General features: G+C 41.6%; 2 protein-coding genes across 2 annotated transcripts; one reads left to right on the forward strand and one right to left on the reverse strand.

Annotated features, from left to right (window-relative positions):
- Nucleotides 1–2,288: 2,288 nt before the first annotated feature.
- On the reverse strand, nt 2,289–17,489 carry gcc2 (GRIP and coiled-coil domain containing 2). The gene is made up of 24 exons (XM_088315043.1): nt 17,305–17,489; nt 15,739–15,801; nt 15,534–15,618; nt 15,382–15,461; nt 15,194–15,298; nt 14,551–15,034; nt 12,558–14,386; nt 12,371–12,431; nt 11,539–11,639; nt 11,310–11,408; nt 10,859–10,978; nt 9,866–10,030; nt 9,676–9,780; nt 9,145–9,307; nt 8,891–8,991; nt 8,677–8,754; nt 8,459–8,596; nt 7,968–8,089; nt 7,646–7,822; nt 7,291–7,499; nt 6,211–6,426; nt 5,878–6,017; nt 3,646–3,847; nt 2,289–3,567 (listed from the first exon to the last, which is right to left on the reverse strand). Exons 1-24 carry the CDS (start codon nt 17,308–17,310, stop codon nt 3,494–3,496), a joined length of 4,923 nt encoding a protein of 1,640 aa, XP_088171169.1. The 5' UTR covers nt 17,311–17,489; the 3' UTR covers nt 2,289–3,493.
- Nucleotides 4,345–5,380, forward strand: tmem223 (transmembrane protein 223). Its single transcript, XM_088315044.1, has one exon. It carries the CDS (start codon nt 4,544–4,546, stop codon nt 5,285–5,287), a length of 744 nt encoding a protein of 247 aa, XP_088171170.1. The 5' UTR covers nt 4,345–4,543; the 3' UTR covers nt 5,288–5,380.
- Nucleotides 17,490–27,236: the final 9,747 nt, after the last annotated feature.

Below are 27,236 nucleotides of genomic sequence, written 5' to 3' on the forward strand. Positions count from 1 at the left end.
AAAGAAATAACAGTCCCCAAGGGAGTGGACCGACAGGAAGTGGTGCAGAAAGCAATAAGTACTGTCGGGGAGTCTGTGTGGACATTTTTGGCAAGGGAGGAGGCTGATCTGCACTTCATGCAAGAAAATCCTTTTTGCAATTTCAACAAAGACTTTTCATTCCCTTACCAACTGAAAAGAATGTCCATAATTTCAGAGATATGGACTTGGAGAATGTGAAAATATGCATCACAAGGCTTCTATAAGACAGCGTTAGAGCAAGGAGATAAGTCAACTAAATTATTAAACATATTGTTAAATGGATACGGCTACAGCAATGGGGGTAGGAGGGGGAAAATCATTTTTCATGCATTTAGCTTTGATTTTTTTTTTTCATGAATAAATAAAATCACCATTGAAAAACTGCATATTATATAGACTAGCGTTATCTAGTCAATGATCTTAAACATCAAAGTGGGGAGACTGGAGGGAAAAAAACAACAAAAATATAGCAGGTGCTACATGAAGCTTCATTTCCCAATCACTGCTTTAACGCCTTTTTGGTACCAAGTAACTGCATTGAAGTGAAGGAAGCGCCTCTATTTAGTCAGATCATAGTCTTGTTTAGCTAAAAAAAAAAGTACACGACACGTAGTGTAGAAAATGGATACGTTATATTTTGAGTGCATTCGATTTTTAGAAACCGAGGGAGAATAGTTCGAGCATCATGTCCTTTCACCAAAATAACAGTAGGGGGCGCGAGCGAGAAATCTGAGTGACGGTGGTCAGATTTATACTAGACATTGACGTTATAAATGATGCGCTCTCTAATGCTTGATCGACACGCGCATCACACGGTTATTTAAACTAAAATGGGTGGATAACAGCGCTAAATGTAACTTTACCTAGATATATGAGAGAAGAAAAATGCCGGTACTGACCCCCGCCTTCCATTTCCCCCACGAGAAAAAAAACTGTCAACTTCCCAACTTTTCAAGAAATTGTTCCCCTTGGTAGAGAAAGATGAACTTCTGACTCACCCATTAGTCAATTCAGTAATAGCGAGCATCTTTCGGCTGTCTCCCAGACCGGAGTTGCTGTTTGTGCGTTCAGGCTGACAGATGTTGAAGGTCTCGGATGGAAGGCGAGGATCGAGCGGTGGTCTCCGCTCAACGATGGCAAGAGGCCTCCTCCTAGCGGGTCTGATGCCTTCAAGCTAGCCATGACTGGACACAAGACTTCCGCTTTTGAGAATTCAAAGTAAAACAACGGTGCGAAAGAATGTTTTAAAAAAAATAATAATTGCGCGATGTAATTAATCAAACTAGTCGGTTCATAGAATACTATTCAGAAAAATCCAAACCATGTATTCGTACATTGTTATGTGACTCTTTTTTGTCACGTGTCGTTGAACTTTTATTTTACAAAAAGGAACCCATATTGAGGGTTATTCAGGCTTTATACAATAACGTTTTACAATCGGTAATCTCCGCCGCTGTATTGCATTTTTCTGCCGAAATTGACCCACCCTTCAAACTTTTTCCCCGACATTATGCCCATTTTTGTCAACACAATATTTAGTACCCTAAGTGTTCAATGTAACTGAATCATGTAACCGAAGTTGAAGCCAGGCGTTTTTCTCCCTACAGAAATGCCAAAGCGTCTTTAACAGCCACCTTCAAACAACAGCGTTCTTGTTTTTTTTCCGCAGTATTTTGCAAACACGCGTTTTCTTAGTTTCAACAGATTTTTAAATAATACCTTAAAAAGATTCATCATTGCCACACTCTCTTGCACCTCTGCAATTTGAAAAAAAAAGTCTATATATGGATGCTAATTTGGAAAAAGAGAAATTAAGACATTAACAAACATACAGGATAACAGCAGATGTGTCTAATGCAAGGCAAAATTATTGTAGCGTGTCTTTTCTTCAGGCACAGATACAGAAGCCATTTGTCGTTTTCTCCAGTGACTGTATCATTATAGTAGAAGCGCCACATTTATTCCCTTATAAGGAAATCCTGAGAACCCCCGCCTCCTGCCTATGGGAGGGAATGGATACTCTGACAGCATCAGGCTGTCATTCCTGGAAACTAAACAACTATGATTTAAAATCAAATGGGAAACTTCATGTTGTTGAGCCAAATATGCAGACAGAATGATTTGGACAAAAATTGTGACAGCAGCAGTCATGGCAGTTCATTTTTGACATTTTCATTCTAAATCAAAACCAAGGTTTTCTGTTACATAAGTTTGTTTTTAATAAATTATATTTATATTTGTAGAGGATTAAATGAACAACAAGTGAATGGAAGCTCAAAGTTGAATTTTTATTGTATCATAGATTACATAACTTCATTTTTGTGATATTTACTATAATCCAAAGCACAGAGGCAAGCAGAATTGACATTAAGATGAATTAATTGCTGTGCTCAATCACCTCTTTACATACCCTCATTTACAATTGCTTGACATGATAACATCCAGATGATAATAACCATATCAACTACAAACAAACCCAAATAAAAATGTGCATTCATTTTGTGAGGACGGACCCAAAATCAGCTGCCAATGAGATGATAAAGTAAACATTTGTTTTATGAACTTCGATGATGATTAAGTTGCAAATGAAGATTAATAGAATAAAGCGCAACAACAAAAATAAATAAAAGGTCAAATCAGTCAACTATCCATGCGACAGGAAACAATGAATCACATCTTAATGGGTGGAACTTCCAGATGTTCATTTTCAGAGTTTGAGGTAAAACTAACACCTTCCAAATCACTCCTCATCAAACAAATAATTTCTGTCAGACATACTGGCCGGGGAAGCCTGCGAAAACAAGCCCAGTTCATTCCGAGTTGATTTGATTACATGAAGACTCAACACCATTAACCGATTCATAATTTAGAACACGCAAACAGCAAATGCAGAACACTTTGAGAGTAAATAAATGGAATGAAATAAATCGTAAGTGGATGAAACAATATAATGTCATAGTCCTTCAACTGGACAAACATTTCCATTTTAATCAGGAAAATGTTTTGCCAAATTTGGAATACATTTAAATAAGAAACGCGTCATGGGAATGAAGAGTTCAAACAGATGAATTAATTGGCCTTTTAAAAATGTACCCAGTGTCCAGAAATTAACTAAACCAAATCTCAAGCAAAGGGCAACACAAAAATTTGAGTACACTCCAGACAGATTACGTTTTTATAATGCCTCGTGAGCTTTACCTCCTGGAGGAGCCCTTAGCTTCGTTTAAAAAAAAAAAAAGATGTATTGTCAGTGCACTGTATGACAAATACATTGTATAGATCAACTTGCAACGTGATCGACTATTACGTCTGACAATGGGAGCAAAGAAAAGAAAATCACATTTTGGTTTTCGTGATCAGTAACATTGTCAAAATACATTCCTTTGTCACCTCGATTTTGCCCTTCAAATTATTGTGACTTCAAGTCATACGTCCATGGTCCCTAACCTCTGCTGTTTGATGCAGTATTGGTTTATCTGATCCCAGACCAGCTGTGCAGATACGATCCCCAACCTGAGCCGCGAGTGCCTGACGCGTCCTCCTCACCTACACACCACACAGAAAAGAGCACACATTAGAACTGCCAGAATCAAGAGACTAAAAACATTGTGTATTTGCGTGTACCTTGAGCAATGGCAGCTAGTTTGCTTTTCTCCTCTGGGCTGAGCTGCAACATGGTATGAATGACAGGAAGCAGTGCCTGCCTCTCGCTGCCTGACCGCAGGAAGATGAACTGCAGCAAAACGTTCTTCAAATATTCCAGGTTGGCCACACTCTTCTCCCGTTCTTGGTTACGCTCCAACCGACGCACTTCACTCTTCAACAGCTGAAAGTTACGAAGATATTGGCAACGTTTTATATACTCACTACGAGTACTAAAGCTCTCAATATTCTAAGATGAAATAAGATGCATATTAAATATTTGATTTGCTTTTTGACATGATACATATTTCCATGAGAGTTACCTTTCACCACATTTTTTATGATCTTTACCGAGCTTAATTGCATGGTTCTAAGATATATAATTGAAGTGACCAAAAATATGGTTATTTGCTCCATGAAGTTTTTGTTTACACAAGTTGGGGCTTTCTTAGCTTTATTTTCCCGGTGACATTTCGGGATCAACAAAAAATGTGATATGACCTTTACAGGTGGACTTAATTTGCTCTTTAAAGTACAGACGTGTTTAAAAAAAAGCTTATGCACTAAACACACGGATGTGTATTCAAATATATGGAGATCAAATTACGTTCACCTCACAAGGTTTATGGGTAATTGGGGAATCAATCAGACACGTTAGCATCATCTATTTAATTTGTCCCTAAGGGGAAAAAAACTGGTTTTGGTCGCCGACGGTCGCCGTAGTCACGCGTGCTGACGTCATCAGTAAAATGGCGTCGCCCTATGTGTTGGAGGATTCAACATTGCTAAAATATATTTTGTAAACGGAAGTGAGATCCTAGCCATTCATCGATGTTTGTATTCTGATTTGGTACACCGAGAGCATCTATTATCAGACAATATGAGTTTACTTCGAATTTGCGGCGCACTACGTCCGCTCCGGTCGATCACCATGCTGCAAAAAGACGTGTTACTGCGGTCAAAGCTTCCAGTGATCGGCGCGTCTATCCGGCTTGGTCTTGTTTGTTTTGCCGGACCGGGTAGACGTGTTTTCGCACACCGCAGCCTCTGTACCTCCACTCAGCCCTCCAGAGACGTCACCCTGTTCCAACACAACAGAACGGGCTTCTTCCGCCTTCTTGCTGTCTTCTGCGGGGGCCAGTTTCTCTTCTGGACGTACTTGGCTCACTTCGCATACACCGGCCTCCGAGACACTGGGTCCGTTCGGGAGCAGGAGAAAAGAAAAGCTCCCACAAACACTGCTTTGGCTGGGATGTGGAGTTTTGAAATGAACCTGGGGTCCAGCACGTGGAGGTACGGCTTCACGCTGGGATGTGTGACAATTGGAGCAGGTATACTGGGACTGGGAATTCTGTTTTGTCGGCGCTCTGTCAGTCAGGTGGTTTTGCACCAAGGTGGAAGGATGGTGTCAGTAAGCACACAGTCACCTCTGGGAATGCGCCACGGCAGGAGAATGACGATCCCGTTGTCCCAGGTCGCCTGCCACGCCCACAGACTAGAGTCGCCCTCATTCATCCCCCTCAAAATCAAGGGACACAAGTTCTACTTTCTGCTGGACAATGAGGGCACTATGAACAATGCTAAACTTTTTGATGTAACTGTTGGGGCTTACCGTCCTCTATAACTTTATTCTTGGTACATTAATAGTGGTGGAAAAATCCTACTATTTCTGTGAAAATTACAAATAAACACAATTCACTGTATTGCCTCAAGTACAGGATGGGAATGTAATGGGTTTTTCTTTCCCCAAAAGTAAACCAGTCGCTCAATGGCACTTATGTCCACATAATCAAGCACATTTCTTTTGTTGTTAAATTATTCCATTCTGGAAAGATGGTGTCGGTTTTAAGCGTGAGAAGCATGAAAACATAAATGCAAACCTAATATTTTAGTTTCAAAGAAAATGTGTGAGCACTTTTGTGTTTACGTTCTCATACTGCATCTTTGTCGTAAGTGAATGCAAAATGGGCGTGATTAGGAATCCAATAATCAGATGAATGACCAACTATCAGCACCTGGTGCAATGTATAAAATAGTTATCTAACAGTGATAATTATTTTTAATATATCCGGCCATCACTTCCCCACTGTGGGTCAGTGCTGTTTCACTCATTTACTGCCATTGACTGCTAAAGACGTCAAAGATCCATTTGTTTTACTCGGCTGATAATGAATGATAGTGACTCAAAAACATGCATTGTAAAAGCTCACTTACGTTGATCTGCTCCATGAGTACAGCATTGGTAGCCTCAGTTTCATGCAGGAGGCCGTTCATGTGCTCCAGACTGCGTGTGGCTGTGCTCAGCTTGTTACTCAGCTCGTCTTTGGTGGGTTCTACAGTCCACACGAAGGGCTCTGGAGACCAAACCCAAGACGTGTTAATAATAAAAAGAAACTAAATTAAACCACAACATCCCTTTAGTCACAAGAAGAGGCTGCTAAAAAGAGCATATGTGAGAACTTAGTTTTAATGGACGTCTCAATAATGCTTCAAGTCTCGATTCTTTCATTTACAAAGTAAATGTTATGAATCTTGGTTTGATCCCACCTTGCTTGGGGTCCGGTGACATTAGAAGGTGCTCCAGAGAGAGTATTGGCGCAAGGGAGTTGCTTTCATTCTCTGTCGTCTCCATGCCCTCACACTCCTCCCTGGCCATGGACTGGAGGTCGCCCGAGGCAACTGGTCCCAGCCCTGCTTGATTCTGGTCTGGATTTCTGCGCTGAGTATCAAGTGCCTTCCGGTTGGACTGAACCAATACAGAGCCTGAGGAGCGGGCATGGAACACATTTTTAATGGATGTAAATCTGACATTCGCTGTAAAGCCGGACACTGTCATCCTTTCATCAGAGAAGTCAACCCCTCCTTGATTCTCTCTTCAATGTCATTTCCATTTTCTTGTTTCATTTAATTACAACATAAGGGGGCAGCAGACACAAATTCAGCTTGTCCATCTCGAATTGATACCTCTAAATAGTCATCTAAAACCATATTGGCTGGTGAATTAAAGAAAAAATGATGCGATAGAAAAAAAAAAAAGGCGTAAGCTGGACAACCCTTTATCATTTAGCAGCACTCAATTTCAAACACGGTGTCAGACTGAAATATGACTTTGCTTTGGACTAACATTGGTCCCATCTTCACAGCCTGGCATGCATGTGCGAGCCACTAATGATGCGTCCGTCCAGATGCCGCGGTGAGCTGCTCGCCACACTGAGAGGCGGGATCGGAGCAGAGCAGTCGCCAACACCTGACGTTTTCCGAGCCCTTGCCGCGTGTGTGTATTTGCCGTTTGACTCCACGCGGCAGCTGTGTGGGAAGTGATGAACGAGCTTCCAACCGATAAACACACCGACGACCTGCCATCGTTACTTCTCTGTTGCATCATTTCTCTCATGGAATTAACAAGCGAGAAAACTTGAAACCCTTGATGATTTCTTTGGGACCAGCGTTGCCTTTTACAGCAGATGGTCCTGTTTTGGTTGTGCTGCTCTCAAGGATCTTTTTTTTTTTAGGACTACTTTCAGTACTTTTTTTTTCCAGCTGAGTTGGAGCAAACATTATTTCAGGTAATGCAATTTGTTTTCATTATATTTAGGGGGGATCAGGTTAAACCCCCCCCATACTCACTGTTCTGACTCTGCAGGTCAAAGAGCTGCTCCTCAACACGAGTCAGCTGACCCTGCAGCGTCTCAACTGTGGCGCGGTGGTCGTCCTGCAGCTTCCTCAGCTGCTCCCTGTGCGTCTGTCGCTGGGCCTCCATCTGGGAAGATGAGTCAGCTTGAGCCTGCGCCAACTCTGACCGCAGATCCCCGTTTTCAGACTGCATCGACAGCAGTCTGGCGGAGAAAACGGAGCGGGAATATGAAAGAACGCTTTAGTATTCAGAGTAGCCGGCCAGATATAGAGTGGCAAACAGAAAGAAAAAAAAAAACGGCAGTATGTCACTATAGGGCAAAATATAAACAAGGTGAAAAGAGCTCACCTCTCTCTGAGGTGGGCCTCCTTGCTAACATTTTCCTGCAGGATTTTATTGTGTCGCTCTAACAGACTATCGTGCTCAGTTTGGAGCTGCTGCAGGTCTGAGGTGCTGCTTTGGAGACTCTGCTGGCTCTCTCCCAGTCTGGACTGCAGCTGGTCCACCTGAGTCAACAACTGCTCTCTGGCAGACACGCAACACATTCATGTCAGTCATTAAACTCGACTTATGACCGAAGCGCCTTTCCTATAAACGTTAAATCCCACATGCACCCCATAGCAAGATGTTCTTAGAAATAGACGTTATTGTTGTAGTCTTTTTTTTTTACCTTTCTAGCCTGCTTGCGTCGCTTTCACCCTGTCCATTGAGCTTGCTCTTTTGCTGTTTTAGCACATTGTGTACTCGAACCTTATAATTCTCAAACTCCTCTGCAGTTGCGGCAAGTTCAGCCTAGAGACAAAATACATCATGGACAAACGTGGTAAAGAACATCTTGGTTAGCATGGTCATATCTGTTGTGATGTCAATTTTTGTGTGTATGAAGGGGCATCGTAAAGAATTTACGTACTGATGGTCTAATAACTAAATGCTAAAATGTGAACTGAAGTCATCAAAACAAGTTTGCAGCCATCAAAACTTTTCTTTTTAATGGTTGACGGCCGGTAAATTACAACCTCCCCTGAAGTAATTTGAGAGTGCTGCATTGTACCACAACAGGGGAAAACCCCCTGCGTTCATCTGTAGAAATTGAAGACGGGCCGTCATAGAAAATACACCGAAAGCTACGGTGTCAAATTGGTTGTGTGATTGTATTTGTACCTTCGCAATATCTCGTTCCTGCTGCAGGTTGTTCATTTTCTGCTGCAGAGAGTTGCTGGTCCTTTGTTGTTGCTCTAATGCAGACCTGAGCTGGTCCTGCAGATGTTGCCGCTCAGCGGTCAGGTCACACACCTCGATCTCACGTGGGAACAAACACATAATATGATGTGTTATTTTTGGAGCTAAACTGACAAACGAAGATATTATAGATGCCTTACTTTGGTGCTTTCTAACTGTTGCTGGTGGGCCTCGAGCTCTCCTCTTAACGAGGCCTGCAACAGCGCCAGGGAGTTTTCCTGTTGGTGTGACAATGGCAATAAAGGTGAAAACACATTCGCACTATTTCTAGTCACACGACTTTTTCAAAGAGTCCAACCACAAAAGATGAAATTAGAATCATTCATCATTGGAGACAACGGCCGTAAAACAGACCTGCTTCTTGGCATCAGCCAGGTCTTTTTTAGCTGTCACCAGCAACTGTTTGATTTTGGAGGTTTTCTCTTCCCCTTGCTCCAACCGGCATTTCAAAGTTTCTGGGCACACAAATGAACAGATATAAATAAAAGGTGACAGGCTAAAGGCGTCACGCAACAAGCAGGGCGGAATCCAATTCGCAATTTTCAAATCTCAAAGATAAGTTCAACGGCATCAATATAACCGAAATGACATGAAAGCGTCACACATACCAATTTCTTGTTTGAGCGTCTCCTCCTTCTCACTCAGTTTGGTTAACTGAGCCTTTAGCGCCTCAGAAGACTCGTCTTTTTCTAAGATCTTGGCATTGAGTTCTTTGACCAGACGTTCATAGTCGGCCATCTCCATGTCTAACAGAGAGTTCTGCTGCGCCTCCTAGTCAGAGAACACAACCAGACATGATAATTATCCCTCAAATGCTTTGTATTTGTGGTGCTTTTATCACAGTGATGCCGCGGTGCAGTCGGATTCAGCATCCAATGTCCCAACAGCACTAACAATGAATGAAAAGTCAGCCCTCCCGGCGGCCTTCGTGTAAACTTCCGTATTGTCAACGTCTCAGCTAATGGAAAAGCAGCAGCACTTTTGTTTGCTGCGGGCTAACATTTGCTTTCTTTCTCGTTCTCTCTGGAGAGCGACTGCTCTAGCTGCAGGCCTCCCATCACCGGTCACTGCACTTGACTGGAGAACTCCTCGGAGACAGCAGAGTTGAAAAAGCAGTGTGTCTTAGTGAATTGTTGTACCTTGCGTAGCTGCTCCAGCTCCTGGGCAGTGTGCTGCGATTGCTGCTGCTGCTTGTTGAGCTGTGCTTTCAGCTCATCCACATCCTTGGTGGCCCTTGACAGCTCCTGAATCACACACATGGGGACCTCAAACAATGAAAGTGGCAAATGTTGTGGCAGAGTAGCCCAAATCATCGGGCATCGTTTTTACCTTGATCTTTTGTTCTTTCATTGCCTTTTCAGCCACGAGGTCTCTGTTGAGACTGGCTGAGTGCTTTTGCAGCTCTTGCATCTGAGCTTCTATCTGTTTCATCATGCTCCTGGAGGTCTCCAAAGCAGTCACAAGGTCCTCTTTCTCACTGCTGATCACATCGACCTGGAAATCAAAACGTATTATAATTCACCAAGATTATCTTTGGTCTTCATGCAAATTATTTTTCTTGCTTAGTTCTGCATTGAACCACAGTCATTATTTATTCAGTTTAATGTTCCCGTTTTTTTTTTTTTTTGGTAATATTTCTTCTGAATTCCACTGAGACGCTAAACCCTGAAAAACAACAACAAATTGAATGGTTGAGCCGGAAAATGCTAATGAGCGTATATATTCTACATTTACACATTTGAAAATCGCTCATGCAAATCTGACAGCGGCAGACTCTGCGGGCTCCCTCTGCAAGGAACACTGAACCAAGCAACCGCCGTCTACTCATCATCTGTCAGCCAAACATTGACACTACGCTTGGTAAACAGGGATGTCCAGATGTACTCTAAATTCCCTCACTGCCTTCCAGTCTGCTTTTCTCCCCCCTTGAGACCAATGAGCTCACACAAAAAAGTAACCACCTCCTTGGAAAAAACGGCGCTACACTGCCGGGCGGCAGATGGAAGCTTTACTGTGCTCCATTTACCTGCCAGTGGTTCTTACTGAAAACAGACAGTTATGAGTTTGGGCGAGAAGGAGCGTTCAGTCTTTATAAACCAGACTCCTCCCGGGCTCACCCACTCAAATCTGATGGGCCATTTGCGAGTGCCGCGCTGCCAAACATAACGGCGCAAAGTGTCGCCGGCTGTAAATAGGAGGGAATGTGACGTATGTGAGCGGTATTGGACGAGTGTTAGCAGGATGAACGTGTACGAGCCTACCAGTGTGAGGAGTTTGTTATTTGTCTTGTTTTGTTCGTGATTAAATATCTTTTTGTGTTACCTGTGTGAGAGCACTGCTGAGGTGTTTGGTCAAGTTAGCGATCTGTCTCTCCGCTGCCTGCACCTTCTCTCTCTCTTTATCCAGTTGCTCCGTCTGCGTGTCGTAATCCATCTGCAGGTTCTGCACAGACACACACGGCGCAGAGAGAAGAGCTCATTGGAGGAAAGCTTTTATGCATCTCAGATATTACCTGCATTTACATTTCAGTCAGGGACATGGCGGTTATTAGATGTGGCTCAGTGATTTTGTTTTTACTGGAATGAGCTTCAGGAAGGAGGGCTGCTTTGTTTTAGACAGAAAAGGCTTTTTGGGATCAGTTACGTATATCATGAATGATCTTGGACATGAGCTTGGTCATAGGTAAAAGGTCCGTCGGTCTCATGGATGAATGATTAAAAATAATTCCGAATGTGAGTTACAGGATGTTTCTGAGCAACCTACGATATAATACCTTGTAGCCTTCAGCACCATGGATGATGTCCTTCATTGAGATTGTCATTTTCTCTCGCTCTGCTTTCAGGGATGATATTTCTTCCTTGAGGGTTGCAACCTGCAAAAGAAAATTGTACAAATCTTTTTTTTTTTTTTTTTTTTAGATAAAGGGGCACTTCAAGAAACCTGGTTGTGTAGTTTTGCTTTGCATTTATGTCAGTTTTTTCGAGTCATATAAATCATTGTACCTCTTTTTTAGTGGAGTCCAGCTCCTTCTTTGCCTTGACTGCCACTGCTTTGATTTTGGTCATCATCTCATCTTTCTCTTTGTTGTCCTTCTCCAATTCACCTGAAAGAAGAATTCTCACAATAATGCTCCAAAAACCGAAGGAAGACGAGTATGCAAGATAATGTCTAAGTGTTTAACACACACCATTGAGAGATGTTTTTGAATTACCACTCGAGACGATAAAAAAATGAAATGTAAAATACATAACATGAATAAATATTAATAAATATTATGAATATTGTAAGATAAATAATTAAATCACCACTTCTGTGGATGTCTTAGTGTTCAATAAAAAGCCTGTACGTATTTCCACATAAAAAAAAAATTGCGACGATAGTATTAGTAAACACAAAAGATGATTTTTTTTTGTTTTTTTTAAAGGGGAAGTCAACCTCAAAATTTTATTTTCAATAATCGGTTCTATGTAACCCCACAAGTCTAAAAATGGCACTCTGATTAATATTGCGTTTGTGGAATATGATTTAAGCGGTAAACTCAACCCGTTTTTGTACATTTCAGGGTGACGGCCATTTTGCTACGGAAAATGACATGACAGTTGCTTCGGGCTCAGATAACGACCAATCATGGCTGAGCTTCAGAGAACATGAGCCGTGATTGGTTACCTGAACCCTGATCAACTGTGATGTCATGTCCAGTCAACAAAAATTGACAAAATGGCCGCCCCCTGAGATGGTTTAAATCGGGTTGATTTTGCGTCTTAACTCATATTTCACAAACGCAATATTAATCAGAAGGGATAAAAAGAAATGTGTTAGCTTCAAGGACCATACCTATTTTCTGTGCAATTTCCGTGGATTTATTTTCTTCCGAGGCAGACTTGGCAGCAGAATCCTGACACAGTGACAGTCAACAGAGTAAAAGTAAGAGATCAAGAATATCACAAACTTTGTGCAACTTTAGTCAAATAAAGCTAAAAAAAAAAAATCACACAGAGGGAACTTGTGATTCTCCACTGACCTGCAGCGCGACCATCTCAGCCCTCAACTGTGATATTTGTGAGTCCTTGTCCACGAGCCGTTCTTTGAATTCTGTGCGTTCGCTCTCGAGAACATCAACGTCGGCCTGTACCTTTTCGTCCTTCTCTTGGGACATCAGATTGATTTGTTGTTGTAACGTGTGATTCTCAGCAAACATCTTCTCATTGAGTGACTTCATATCGTGCAGATCTTTCAGCAGCCCTGCGGTATCGCTAGTCGTCTCTTCCAGGTTGGCTCTCAGCAAGTCCCTCTCCAGCTGCAGAGCCTCGAGCTCGTTTGGCATTGGCGTTTCTGCTCGAGCCTCTTCAAGACTGCTCCTCAACAAGGTTCGCTCTTTTTCCAGCTCTTCTAAGCGTGTTTGGAGGTCTGCCAATTCTTCTTTTGTGTGTTTTAGTACTTCACACTGAGCTTCAAGTTCGCGACTAATATTCTGAGCATGTGCTGCTTCTTCAGTTAAAGAGTTGACCGTTGATTCTAGATCAGTTTTTTGGGAAGACCGCTGCTCCAGTTGAGCTTCTGCGGGGGCCAACTTGGAGCCCAGAAGTTCTCGCTCTTTCTGGGTTTGGGAAAGTGTAGATAAAGTCACTTCCAGTTCTTTACGTAGGCTAGCATTTTCTGAGGAGATTTCTTTCATCGTCATCTCCGAAGAGGATACAGCCTCTTGTAATCGGCTAACTTCCTCTTTCAGGCTCGCCGCCATCTTGTCCTTCTCCTTTAAAACCTGCATGTCATTCTCCTTCTCCATTTTCAACATTTTCAACTCCCTTTCGGTTTCTTCTTTCAGTAGTTGTGCTGCCTGTTTCTCCTCCTGCAGGCTCTCAATGTCTCTGGCATTTTCCGTTTTAAGGTTCTGTATCGCCTCCTCGCGAAGCTGAAGCAGGGATTGCGTTCTCTCTCGCTCTTCCGTCAGGGTATTCACCATCTCATTGAGGTCTTCAGTCATGTTTTCTTTGATTTGGAGTTGAGAGAGGATCTCTTCATTCTGCCTGCTTAGGTTTTCCACAGACTGACTGAGCTCCTGCGCTAAGGCTGTTTGTTTCTCTGCGGAGGACTGGAGTTTCTGCTCGTCAGCAGAGCGACTCTCAAGTTTGAGCTTTAGGTCTTCCACAGTCTCACTTAGAATATTTCTCTCCTCTGTAATCTCTCTGACTTTTGTTGACAATTCTTCATTCTCGTGGCTGAGTTGCTCTGTCTCGTATCGGTGGTTCTTAACAGCGTTTGCCCCTTGTTCCTTCATGGCGTTGTACTGGAGAACAAAATCGGCTGTTTTCTGACCGAGTTCTGTTTCCAGGTTTTGCAGGATGCCCTTTATGTGGTGGAAGTCGGCCAGAGCAGAGTCCCTCTCTTGGGTCAACACCTCACAGTGGGACCTGAGCTTCTCTTGCTCATCTTGCTGAAATGAGTTTTGGTTTGGCTCCATGGATTCACCTGACACGTTTGTCTCAGACTGAGCATTCATGAGATTTCGGCTTGTTGTTGTTGTTGTTGGGTCACTCTCGCGATTCAACTGCAGCTCGTTGATTTTGAAGTCCATCTCTTCTCTCTCCATCTGGAATTCATCCTTGATTCTCTCCAATTCTGCCTCCAGCTCGGTCTTCACATTACTGAGCAAGGTGAGCTCATCTTTTAACATTGTGTTCTGAGCGTTAAGGTCTTCCAGGGCTGCTTTCAGTCTTCCTCCTTGAGTCACCTCGCCATCAACGTTGCTGGAGTCCGCTTGACTGCTCACGGAGAGTGCCAGCATCTTGGCGATCCCCAAACTGCGACCAGGTTCTTCGTCTTCTTCTTGGACATCCTGGAGGTAGCTATCTGGATAAATGAAGGCAATGTTGAATTGGAAACATTAGTTTAGTACACACTGGCATTTTAACACAAAAACATTCACGTGGTCATTTTCAAGAGAACCGCTCACACAAAAACAATCCAGTCGCTCTGCAAACAAGAAGCTCGTTTTAAAAGGCCATTTGTCGTACCTTTGAGGGCCAGCTGCTCAGTCAGCTCTTCCTGGAGCAACAGAAGACGCTCCCTCTCAATCTCACAGTCCTCCTCCAAAGCCCTCAACTCCTCCTCGTGCTGCATACTCCTCTGACTTAACTCCTCTTTCAGGTTCTCGATCTCCTGCTGGGCTTCAGTCAGTTCGTTCTGGTGACTCTCTTGCAGCTCAGCCATCTCCTTGGAGTTTCTCTCTTGGATTGCTTCCAGTTCGGCTTGAAGAGTTTTAAGCTGGACTTCGATTGAGCATTTGTACTCTTCTGGGTTACTGGCTTCCTCTGTGAGGTTTTGTTTCTCTCTTTCACTGACCAACTCCCTATCACTGTCTTCTCGCTCTTTGAGTAATTTCTGAAAATATGCAACTTCATCTTGGTGTTTATTGCTGGATTCCTCAATGCTAGTTTTTAGAAGATCAATCGTCCTTTTGTGGTCTTCTATGACGCCTCCAAGTTTTGTGACATCATCCTGCAAAGAACAAAGTGTGAGTGTGGGATTCAGTTCTATGCATGTTTGTACAAATCCTTTGATCTGACAATTGAATGCAGAACTTGAGCAATTAGTACGTCCAATTAAGAATATATCTTTCTAAAACTGCAGTTTTAATAAATTGGCATTTCAGTTAACCTCGGCAAGTTGCTTGGTGCGCTCCAGTTCTTTACGAGACAACGCAAGGGTTTGCTGAGTTTCTGCTTTCTCCAATAATAATGCATCCATCCGTTCAGTCAGCTCCTGTCATATACAGTAAAAGATTCATTGATTAGATAATATCGATAGGTTTACAATAATAATATTCTGATAAGAAACATTCAAACCTGTATTAATGTGGCGTCATCTGAAATGCTGGTCATGTTTTTGGAATGTTCTTTGAGGGCTTCAACTTCTTTCTCTAAATCTGAAAATGCAAATCAGGTCAAATGCTGCTGGAGTGTCATTATCACCAGCTCGAAAATAAGCATGAGGTCACCTGCACATCTGCTCTTCATCTTTTGGAAAGCAGCCATCTGCTTTTTGGTAAATTTAATAAGATCATCTTTGGATAACGTGTCCAGCTGAGAGTTCCGCAAGAAGAAACAAGAAGACAAAATCAGTGTTATCAATGCCTGCACACATCAAGACGAAAAAAAATGTGGTTTATTCGGGTCTTTACACGCTACAAGAGCACAAATAACCTTTGACTTGGGTGCACCAGCTGGCGGTGAAGCCACTGATTCAGCAACTGTGCCACCAGGGTCCTGTGAAAAAGCAATTTCACGCTGAGTAAAATATAAAGTTACAACTTACAGAAAACGACACATGCATGCTTATTTACGGCATTTTTTTAAATTTTATCGACACTTCTTAAAAATAGAGTTTGAGGAGTTCAGAAAAAGCAGCTCGAACCACTGCGGCGTTTCCTTATGAAAATGTCATGTTTAATTTTAGTTGAGTTCTCCTGAAAAAACATTTTCAGTTTCATTTTAGTTGGGAGGAGAAATGAGTCAAACACACTACATTTCGGTAATTTTTTGGATGAACTGTACATGTCAGAGTAGATTTAATGCAGCATAAAGAATAGTATTTTTGTCAATAAGAAATGCTACTTTTTTTTACTCCATTGCATTGAGTAACATTCGACTATTTTTCATTATATTAGGAACGTGGCGATATTTTCCAAAAATGCCAGGTCTGTCAAAATTCTGAATCAAACTCAGGACAACACACAAAACTGAAAATTCAAAGATGTCATTTTTGAAGAATGTTTTTGCGTTATATTGCCTAATGGAACTTTGGGCAAAACCAGACACCTTCTAATGAGAGTAAAATGGTGTGACTTCATTATTTGTCAATGTTTTTCTCGACCTTTTTGTTTCATCTTCTACTTGGGAACAATTTTCTTCGTTGACGGGTTTCAGTTAGAAATATCCATCAATTGCTCATACAGGCCAAAATGTTGCGACGTCAACGGGCCAAAATTAGGGTGAAATTTCAAACGGTGACACTTCCTCTGGAAACTAAACCAGCATAAAAGCAAAATTATTGGTGAGAAGAGCAGTGCGGGCAGTACAAGAGGTGATGTTCTTCAGCACTCTGGTTTTTTTTTTGTGAAATTTATTTGAAATGGAGGATTTTACAGGCATTTGAAGTGCTCATTCCATATTTTTATTTTAGAAAATTACACAAAAATGGCAGCCACATTTTGCTTCTACTTGTATTTATCCGCTATTGTTTCAGTGTTATTTTTTATTTGTCGTCGTTGTTTTTTAGAGAGACTTCATTTACATCACTAGTGACATTTGAAACTATTTGACCATTCTAAGAGAACAAGGAAGTTACATTATAAAGTGACTCCTTGCAGTCAAAGGAATCATAATATCCCTGGCCTCGCTTTTTATGTTTAATGTTAAAGAACAATTGTTGGCTGCTCTACCCAACCCACATCGCGTTGAGAACACAGCTACGGTCCGCAACAACATTATTCAGAATTTGTGGTAAAGAAAAAAAAACAATTATAGTAATAAAAAACAAATACCTGCGATGTCTCAACATCACACTTGCGTGTATCGACTATTTCAAGAAATTATTCAAGTTTGGCTTTCAACATGATCAAAATGAAGATCACTTGGTCTGTTTCCTGATCAAGTTATCTTGTTGCACGTCTATTATATCATTCGCTCATATACGAGTATCTTCTGATGAGTATCTTGATTTAAATCACTCGTATCGTAGCTCTGAGTGTCGCTTAGGCACTCACTTACCTCCATTTCTGTCTATGAATTGTTTCGTGTCCTCGAAATCACCTCACATCCACGACACGATCACTGCAAAGCTGACAGGACTCAGTAAATGGGGTATTCACTAATGTCCGATTGCTTTCGGGTATAACACGACACTAATGTCACTGTTTTGGTTTTAAGAAGTGCTCAATGGTGTTAACGGATCACTTCCGTACTCGTCAGACGAGTGACGTCAGCACGTCCTTCGTCACACCCCTCGGGAGGACGAATAAAGAAGCGTCTGTTGATTTGGGAATTTATCTCTTTTTTTTTTAATTATGAGAATTTTTTAAATCAAACCAACGCTAATACATTCACGTTTATTACCTGTTACAGCTCTTGTAAAATAGGAGGAAAAAAAGATGAAATTTAACTTTTACACTGCTGTGTAAATTTGAATACAAAGAGCCCGATCACGCACTCATGCAAAGATCGATGACAGAGTTGTGCGTTAGTGTGTTAATGCCTTGCTTAAGGGCATCTCGGCTAATTGAACACAAAATTTAATCTGTGGTCGTAAATTAATTAAAAAGGCAGAGTCCTTGGTAGCATAGCAACATTTCTCACAAAAATTAAACTTTCGAGTATTCAATTACCTACAATGACAGGAAAGATGGTGGGTGCTGTCATTAACAGGACTAAAAGAATTTTTTTTTTATGTGCCCTGATGCTACAATACTGGTGGATGCTGTAGATGTGCCTCAGCATTCCCATCACGTACCAGCAAATTTCATCTACTGAATATGGAGACTGTTTTGACATGAATGATAGAAGTACTGACAGAGGGAGCTTAGCAAGATGCCGCTCATCCTGACAAGTATTGGATGCAGTGGGCAGAGGGGCAGGCGCTCTGCTGACTCCTTGTCTCTTCTGGAAGAGACTATCTCTGTCGCTACGCTTCCCCCCCTCTCGGGTCAGAACCATCAATCACAGCCCGCTGTGTTTCCTCCCTGGGCATCGAGCAGTATTTTGCTGTCGTGTTTTTTTCCCCCTCCACTCCAAAGTTGTCAGTCTGCGATGGCTTTGTGGTAATATCTGACACTCTCAATGAATGGGCGGGTCAACTTTATGTGCTGAAGGAACAGCTATACTCTTATTTTCTCTTTTGCTTTAGTGAAACACTGAAGTGGTTTAGAACGGCACTACATCATGCTAATGCAGCTAGCCCCAAAAAAGCTAAACTTGTGTCATCTATAACACTCACGAAACAGCGCTGTTACGTGGTCTCACAAGATGTACTCCAGAGTTTTGAGGCCCAAATTCCACTCTATTTGTTAAAAATGAGGAAAAAAATGAGTGATCAACCCACTCGAGGTTTCACTGAAGAGTGTACAGCAGTGAATTTGTCATCCCCTCTTGACCTTTTTTAGGCCTACTTCTCCATTTTCCCCTCCACTTCACCGCACTCCACTTCCTTCCAATCAGTGAAAGGTGACGTTGGTGTTAGCGGGGGCATGTTGGAGTTTGGTAATGTTACTAACCCACTCGAGCATGATTGAAGCCGTCCAGAAGGACTCTTTAAGCCCAACTAAAATGGAATCAGTAATTGCCTCGGTAAACATCAACATACACCAAAGCCGTTAAAGAATAAAGAAATGATTAAGTTTGAAAGTGAAGGATCATGCCAATGTATTCAGTATTTGCATGTGTCAATGACTTCACATTTTCCTTCACTGCCGCCTGAATTTGTTTTCTTCCTGACATTTTTCTCCAGTAGACTGGCAGCGCCATTAATGGAGCTGACATTTTAACATATAGCTTTGACATTTCACTGTGTTATTGTCGGAACTGAACCCTTGATTGTTCTTTTCAGTTTAGACCTCGAGAGAGTGTGTTTCCTAAATAAAGATCAACGCTTAAATTTCCCAAAGATAAATGATATGTCACGTCCTGGGCTGTTTGTTAACGATGTTGGCCTGTTACATAATAGGCTAATGGTTAATAAAGCCGCGGTGTTGCGATATCAAAAGAAAGTCGCCTTTCACGGCTCGTTATGATGGTAGAAGCTGTGACGTCTCGACAAACCACACTGCCGTGTTCTTATTTTCATATGACATGTCTGGAAGTTATAAAAAAATAAATAAAAAACTACATTCGTTTGCAAAATTTGCCAGATAACGCATGATTTATTATTATTTTTTTTTTTACAAGGGAATGCTTTTTTATGTACTTCCAGGTCCATTTTGGCAGCACGTTTCGTGGAGAACTTGGAATGCTTGCGGTCAATAGATGTTTAACACTCGCTTCAAATGTCTTTCACTTATTTAGAAACCATGCTTAAATAATCAAGAACTGATTTTATGTCTTTGTATTTCATGCGAATTTCAAAGTGATTCAATAAGACTTGTCTGAAAAATGACCCGGAAGGACATAAACGCGCAATTAAAACAAAAAAAAAAACATTCCCTTGCACAAAAAAAAATGCAAACTTTGTGAGAGAACACTTTTTTTTTTTTTAACTTTCACGTCATTTTGGGGGCTCCGTAAAATACAGTAAATTTTGATCGCATTATAGACTGACCGACATATGAAGTACATATGAAATTTATGGTAATATTTGAGTGTGAATATACACCAACATTTAATTGGAATCTTAAAATACACAAAAATCAGTGACATATTGTGGTCTCTGATTTTCTCTGAGTTTCCCAGTCTAGGCCTGAAATCTGTCAATTATTGATGATCCCAGCATGTGAGCTGGGTATCTGATCCAGCAACTCCAAAGAGTGTAGCTGACATTTAGGTCCATGACGACAGAGAAGGTGATATTTTACAATTTCTATGAAACGGCACGCTTGTGAAATCACTTATCAATTGTTTGCTTCTCTTCTCTATTTATTCTCCGGTTTCACCCTGCCATTGTTTTAAGATGGCCGATAGACGTGTGGAATACAGTGGAAAAGAAAGAACGAACAGCATGAGCAGCAATTTTCTCTTCCCTGCCTGTAGGCTGCCAGTGTGTTGATTATAAATAGTTTGGTGCCTCAGCAGGAGAGCAACGCTTCATCAAGACCAACCAGCGCAAGCTGCATCCGTCTTTAAGCAAACGGTTCAGTCTTGATTACCCGTGCTTTCTGTGCTCAGCCAGTCAGCGAGCGCCCTTCTGTCTACTTGTTTGCAGAACATTTTGCAAATCCTGTACAAATATTTGATGAACTGTTTGAGTGATGTAGGACTGCCACAAATGACTACAATGGAAAAGTGTTTTGGTAACCTCACCTCATCCGAGAAAAAAAAACCCCATTTAATTTTAAATGAAAATGAACAAACGCATTACAACAAAATATATGTCTTTGACACACCACAGTATTTAGAAAATAAAACATTAACAAGGTTTATTTCATATTTAATTTTTTTCAAGTTCGGCGGGCCGGATTAAAACGTTTAACGGGCCGCATGTGGCCCCCGGGCCGTAGTTTGCTCACGACTGCGTTAAGCTCACTGCAGAGTCTGTTATTCATCAGTGTCATGGTGTCGCCGTAAAAGCCAATGTCCATGTGGTACTCACTCAGCTTATCAAGGGCTGCCTTGAAGTGACAGCCCAGTCGAATCCATGGACCACTTACAACACTCGCATTTAAAGAGCAACACGCACATGAGAAGCCCCGCGCTGGGGTTATTAACGATAGTGGATGCAGAATCGTTGCTTATTGCTGACAGTGATTGGGTTCACCGAGTCGCTGAAATAAATCCTCCTCCTTCACTAGGTCACCTTTTATTTCTTTTATTGTCTATCTCTTCAATTATCAGCCGAGTTGAGAATCTTAACCGCTGTGTGTATGTATGTGAACGGCGTATACGTATCGTGTCTGCATGTAGAGAGGAAGAATCCTAACTTGAATGAATTTCATGTGCGCTGTCTCACTTTCAATCAGAGCTAATGGAAGCGTTGGCTTAAGGTCAGCCCATCGCTCAGCACAAATCGTATTGCAACATCCCCACGACGACCGGGCCAGCCACTCATTCATTAAATGCGACGACACTGTGACGATACTTGACTGTGCAAAAATGGTCATTTTCGGTCTTCGTTCCATCCTGCCGTGACACGTAACATTTCATTATTTGCGCTGATGACACATATATATTTAAAAATGTTTTTGGCTATTTTTTATGCTTTATTACACAAGGTTGATCACATTTTATTAATCATGTCATGGAAAATTTGGAAGATGTGAATTGTATCTATTGACGGGCAATGAAATTGTACCTCATTTTGCTTAGCAGAAATTAAAAGACCTGATTCAGCACAAATGTGCAAAAGTAATCCTTATGACTCCCTTAGGACACCTAACAGCAAGTACTTAAATATACCACGGAAGATTATTATTATTATGATCTCCAGTACCAAGAGTGACAATTATGCTGTAAAAGGCAATAGATTGGGAACCATATGCAATTGTTTCAGCAATTAAGCCACATCAGTCACTGTCAGAATGCCGGGACTGAACAGTACATAGGCACTCCATTAGTGGAATTACAGCAACCTCATGGTAGTCTAAAGAGACACCAGCAAACTAGGGAAGTTAATGATCCCCAAATGCTAATTAGGCACTTATGTCAGCCAAGAAATGCACAAATGGTGCAATGAGGTACGTGAATGCTGAGAGTCACACATTCCCACTAATGGTACAGACCAATCTTCAGTGTGTGGATGCGTGTGCATGTGCAAGTGTGTCGTTCACGTCGAGTTGTCAGTTTATTTCTAGAATGAAAGGTGGTGGTTATCATCAAAGGGCAGTGAAAGGAAAGTATACAGTAAGTATGATGTGTCTACGTTGGACCCCTTGCGTGAATTTGTGCATGGCCAATTTTGCTTTGCCCGGGTCTCTCTCCTCTTTAGTGTGCAGTATGGCGTGTGCATACACGCAGACCATTAACCGAGCCACGTATAGGGACTTTAAGGTCTCCAAAACCTACCATGGCGCTCTGCTCACTTGTTCTAAATAGATCTGGACAAGAGAGAGAGAGAGAGAGAGAGAGAGAGAGAGAGAGAGAGAGAGAGAGAGAGAGAGAGAGAGAGAGTGAGAGTGAGAGTGAGAGTGAGAGTGAGCGAGAGAGAGAGAGAGCGAGAGAGAGAGAGAGAGAGAGAGAGAGAGTGAGAGTGAGAGTGAGAGAGAGAGAGAGAGGAAAGAGAGCGTGAGACAGAGAGCGAGAGAGAGACTTAAAGTCGGCAAATATACACAAGCATTACGCATGGCTATGTGAAGAAGGAATTGAGAGTCAAAATAAGCATCTTCAATTGTGTTTAATTTAAGCAAAGGGATGAAGTGCAATAAATAAAACCATCTCTACAGGTGCAAACTCAGTCTGAGCTCCTCTGTGAATTTGCCTCGTGTGACATAATAACAATTGTGCATTAATATAGAAATAAAATGACAATCCCTTTTCAACTAGAATAGTCTAGTTGGCCTGACTTGCCACTGAATGTGAATTCCGATGAATTGACTTGAGTGATTCCGGACCTTAAAATGAACAATTTACTTCTAGAAATATACTTGTCATTGTATTTTGTTAGCTAGTTATTTTCCTCCCTAAAATCTTCAAAGAATGTCTTTGTGACATAGACGCTGCGCTGACTGTCTGGCGCATACATAACCATTTAATTTCTCTTTCATGCAACATCACAGGCTGGGAAATGTTTAGATTTGTACAAAGTCACTGAGCAGCTCTCAATGCAACCGTTTTAGGTCCAAATAAGGATGGCATTTGAGGCTTTGGCATTTTCCACACAAGCGCCTGACCTGACATGGATGGAAATGTCAGCACAACAAGCAAGGTAACATTTCATTTACTTTCCGTCAGTTTTGTTAGTGTTCAAGGTCAGTTGTTTTAATCGAAAATAGTAATTTTATCTTTGTGTGTTTTTGTGACTTTCTTCATAAAGCGATACCACGTGTGACCCGAACGCTGAAAACCCAGCGTCCGCCGATCAGAACCCTGCCAAACTTTATTTGAATGCCAGTGCGAGAGCTCTCATGGAAGCTAGGTCCACTGCAATCGGAGAGGTTCTTTCACAACGGCGGCTCCAAACAGGCTTGTGGGATTGGATGGACATTCTGGAGAACAGCCGGTCTCAAGTTTGCCAGCTCCAAGGAGATGGTAGGAAAGAGGACCAGTTCACTTTGGACGACACGGCGAAAATACATCCAACTTTGGCAAAGGAAACCCAAGAAGAGTTAAATCAGCCAGATCAGGAAGCCATAAAAACTGAAACAAGGCAACGAGAAGACACGAAGGAGTTGAAGGCGAGTGTGAGCCAGGAAGAGCAGGAGAACCAAATCCTCATCACTGAGATCAGACGCCTTCAGGTATGCTGCCTCAGCTGAATATTCAAACTCTGAATAATTAAATGAATGCATGTCTTGCCTTTGTTTTAGAAACTGCTTGCCTTTCAAGAGGAGCAGGAAAAGAAACAATACAAAGAAGAACAAGTGACAAGTAGCAAAAATGCCCGCAAGAAAATTTATGAAACAAAAGACTACCTATAAAAAGATTTACATTCTAACAAAAAAGTGTCCTGCGTATTTTTAAACAATGTGCTGCTGAAACATCAAGGTCATAAAGAAAAAAAAAAAGATTAAGTGCAAGTTACCATGTTAGCGAAGTCAAAGGTCAAGTGGCTGCTTAGAGATAAATTTTGCAGTTCACCTAAAGTCTGCGTATAATCATTCAAACGGAACCCCAGTCAGAGTGTGTGAACCCAATCATTACTCAACTGGAATGTTCCTTGAACTTTTAATACTTTTTTGTTTTTAAATTTTCTCCACGCACCAATTTTTTGTTCCATTTTCTTCACATCTATGCGACCGCATGTGCACGCTCATCAAGATGAACAACTACGTGCAGGCCAAATTCAATCTCCCCGAGACCCAGACATCGATAATATATTAGTGGCGCAGTTAGAAGCCTAAAGATATCAGTATTGATCTCCTAGTTAGCTTGGGCTTGTTTGAGCGCGGAGACAAATAGCCTCGAAATCTCTCTCAAGGAAGCCATTTCATTTCAGCGAGTCACTTTTTCAAAATCTGCCGCTGCTGTACTTCTCAAAAACCGCTGCATGACAATGTGAGGCTAATACAAAAAGAAAACAGGACTCCACTTTGACAGACCAAAGGGATTTCTGTTTTGGGTTTGTGTCAAAATGACAGAAGAGGCGTATCCATCACGCTGATGAAAAATAATTTTTTCCCAATATGTGAGAATGGCTTCCTTCCCATTTCAAGAATGGCGCGATCGATTCTGTTATCTTTTTTTTATATACTAGCTCTTGGTCATATTGGATCAGCGCGCGGGATCATTTCAATGCCACGACCGAATGGCGAGCGGGGAAGGTTGCATGCTAATTGTGGCATTTATTACATATTCCCGCTGAATCGCTAATTTTGATTGACTGAGAAATGTTTAAATCGTCACTTTTCATATGCTGATTATGACACACAGACGATAAATGTGTTTTACCACATGCATGGGCACGAATAATTCCAAGCATGCGGGGTTTTCGAAAAAGTCTCCACCCCCGTACTCTACACAGTTGCAGTGGATGCTTTTCGAGCTTTACATTAAATCCCATGTTCACTTCTTGTTCTTCTTGCAATAATCATGTCCATTTCCTGTCCCGTACAAGTCACCGGTTTGACATCCAGCCTTATTGTTGCTAATTTAGGTCAGCTTTTGTGTTAAGAGCAGACCATCCTTTCGAAACAACTTTAGGCCTGTCTCAGTCCGTCTGGTCTTATTGTGTGTGTGAGAGTGTGTGTTTTGTTTTTCCAGCTCCAAAGCTCTCAGTCTGCAGGGCCTTATGCAAATGAGCTAAATGCACTCTCTACTCACATTGCCCCCAACCAAAAGCCACTTTTGGAGGGACATGGATCATGCACTTTGCTGAAAGTGAGACAAAAATGGGCTGAACTCTTTTGGCAAGAATGAGACGGGATAATAAAACCATGCAATCGAAATACAAAAATATAAAATAAAATAATGACGCAAACACATGCAGTTTTTTTTTTACCTGACAGGGAAACAAATCCTTTATAGGCTCATCGCTCTTCACTTTCCCCCAAGCCCTTTTCGATGTCATTTAATGAATTCCAACAAAGGACATGAAGAACAACTGATTAAATAATGCCACTGTAAAAACATAAATAAAGCGACTGATCCTCGATATAACGACCATTCCTCTGCATTTAAATAGGGTGTTCCAACCCACAGGACCAATCAATTGCTAAATGGGTTAGCTCATGTTTAGATTGAATTAGCATTCCCCATTCAGGACGGGTAATGTGATTAGCGTTTGCCGTTTCCTGTGCGGAGGGAGAACTGGAATTACGGCAGGATTGCAAACAGCGGTAGCTCAGATTTCACTGCATTGTGAAAATGCGTTGTTCGATAATATGTCGACAATTTCATGGGGAAGCATGTCTGATCTCGTGAATTTTTCATTTCAATATGTTTTAGTATACACGATGTATTCTCCACGGTTTATATTTCAATCTGTGCATCCACAGAAACTGCACAGCGTATCTCTGCTGTCAGCATTAAATAGCGCACGCTAAGTCTCACTTTCTCATGTTAATGAATCCATTTTTAACCTCACTTGTCAATAAGTAATGTGCGTGTCCAATTTGTGAGAAGTTACGAGGCCACGAGAGTCACCCGACATTATAACAGTGTATGTTGCTCTGGTGGTAGGTGAGCGACTCGAGTCAGACATTTTTGTTGGATACAAAACTAAAACAAACAGCATAGAGGAAGAAGCATCTGTACTTGGCCATTTTTTTGTCTTGCCGTGTGTGTGTGTGTGCATGTTTGAGTCAGTGTGATGAAGGAGGATATTGGCAAGTGAAATCTTTCTCCTGTAATAAGTCATCTTTAAATGACAGCGTCGTAAAGCATTAGGAGAGCCGAGTGGAGGAGCCCTGCCAGAGCTTTGTTAGCCAGATAAATGTTTCTGCCCTGTTAGCCTGCCGCCGGTGTCACTTCTAATCAACAACAGTGCCTGCTTTTCTGCAACAGGTGCCGCCCCACACCTCCAGAGAATAATAAATGAAAACAGTACAGCCCAAACCAGTTTTGGGAAGGCAAGATGAGTAAGGCCTTCTCTACTGGGCAAAACAATATCAGAAGCACTGGCATTAAAAATGGAATGAAAATAAGTTTGACCAGCCAAACAAATCTGCACACATGAATGCATTTAATAATTAGAATTATTATATCTAACAATTTTTCAATTTATTTTAAAAGGGGAGGATTGATAAATAAATTGCGATATCTCATATCTCAATATTGTTAAGAGTGAAGAAAATGTGCTAGAAACAGGAAGTTGACGCACATGATTTGCCCTTCGCATGCCGTATAAAATGAGGTCATGGGCCAGATCTGGCCCCTGGGCCTTGAGTTTGACACCTGGGTTGTATAGCATTGATGAGTACCATAACTGATTAGTCGTGGTATTAAAAGGTCCACGTCAGTTATATGCTTTCTGCCATTTCATCGATCATTTTTTTTCTCTGTGTGTCACTAACATAGATAGACAATCAAATATGGATTATTTGTTGCATACAAAGTATAAATAATTTTCTGACCAATTAAGTGAAATTTGATAAGTGATTAAATATATTTAAAAAAAAGTGTTTTATATTTCACAGTGTACATTTCTTATATCCTTCCCACTCCGTTTGTGCCTAACAAGGCTTAATTGGCGCCGAGGAACTTACCACTGACAGGATCAATATGAAGAACCAAAGGTGGGAAAGACCATTTTCATTACGTACCACAATTCAATAGCGGAAGCCATTGCAGTGATGAGTTGCTTTCAGGAAAGCGGAGCACCTGTCACAGGACAGAGACCATTTTTGCCAATCATTCCTCGAAGTAGCTGGTGATTTCAATTTTCCATAAAAGAACCAAATGGTCGA

The sequence above is a fragment of the Idiotropiscis lumnitzeri genome, chromosome 14 (assembly GCF_059441095.1).
Source record: "Idiotropiscis lumnitzeri isolate Australia: NSW breed Sydney's pygmy pipehorse chromosome 14, RoL_Ilum_1.0, whole genome shotgun sequence".
Lineage (NCBI taxonomy): Eukaryota > Metazoa > Chordata > Actinopteri > Syngnathiformes > Syngnathidae > Idiotropiscis > Idiotropiscis lumnitzeri.

Bases quoted from the DNA above. Each gene is read 5' to 3' on its own strand.
- gcc2 (XM_088315043.1), bottom strand. The intron at 8,992-9,144 runs GTATGTGTGACG...TTGTGTGCCCAG, and splicing joins GACGCTCAAACAAGAAATTG to AAACTTTGAAATGCCGGTTG. The intron at 7,823-7,967 runs GTAAAAAAAAAA...CGTGTCTGCCAG, and splicing joins GACGCAAGCAGGCTAGAAAG to AGAGCAGTTGTTGACTCAGG.
- tmem223 (XM_088315044.1), top strand. From the start codon at position 4,544: ATGAGTTTACTTCGAATTTGCGGCGCACTACGTCCGCTCCGGTCGATC.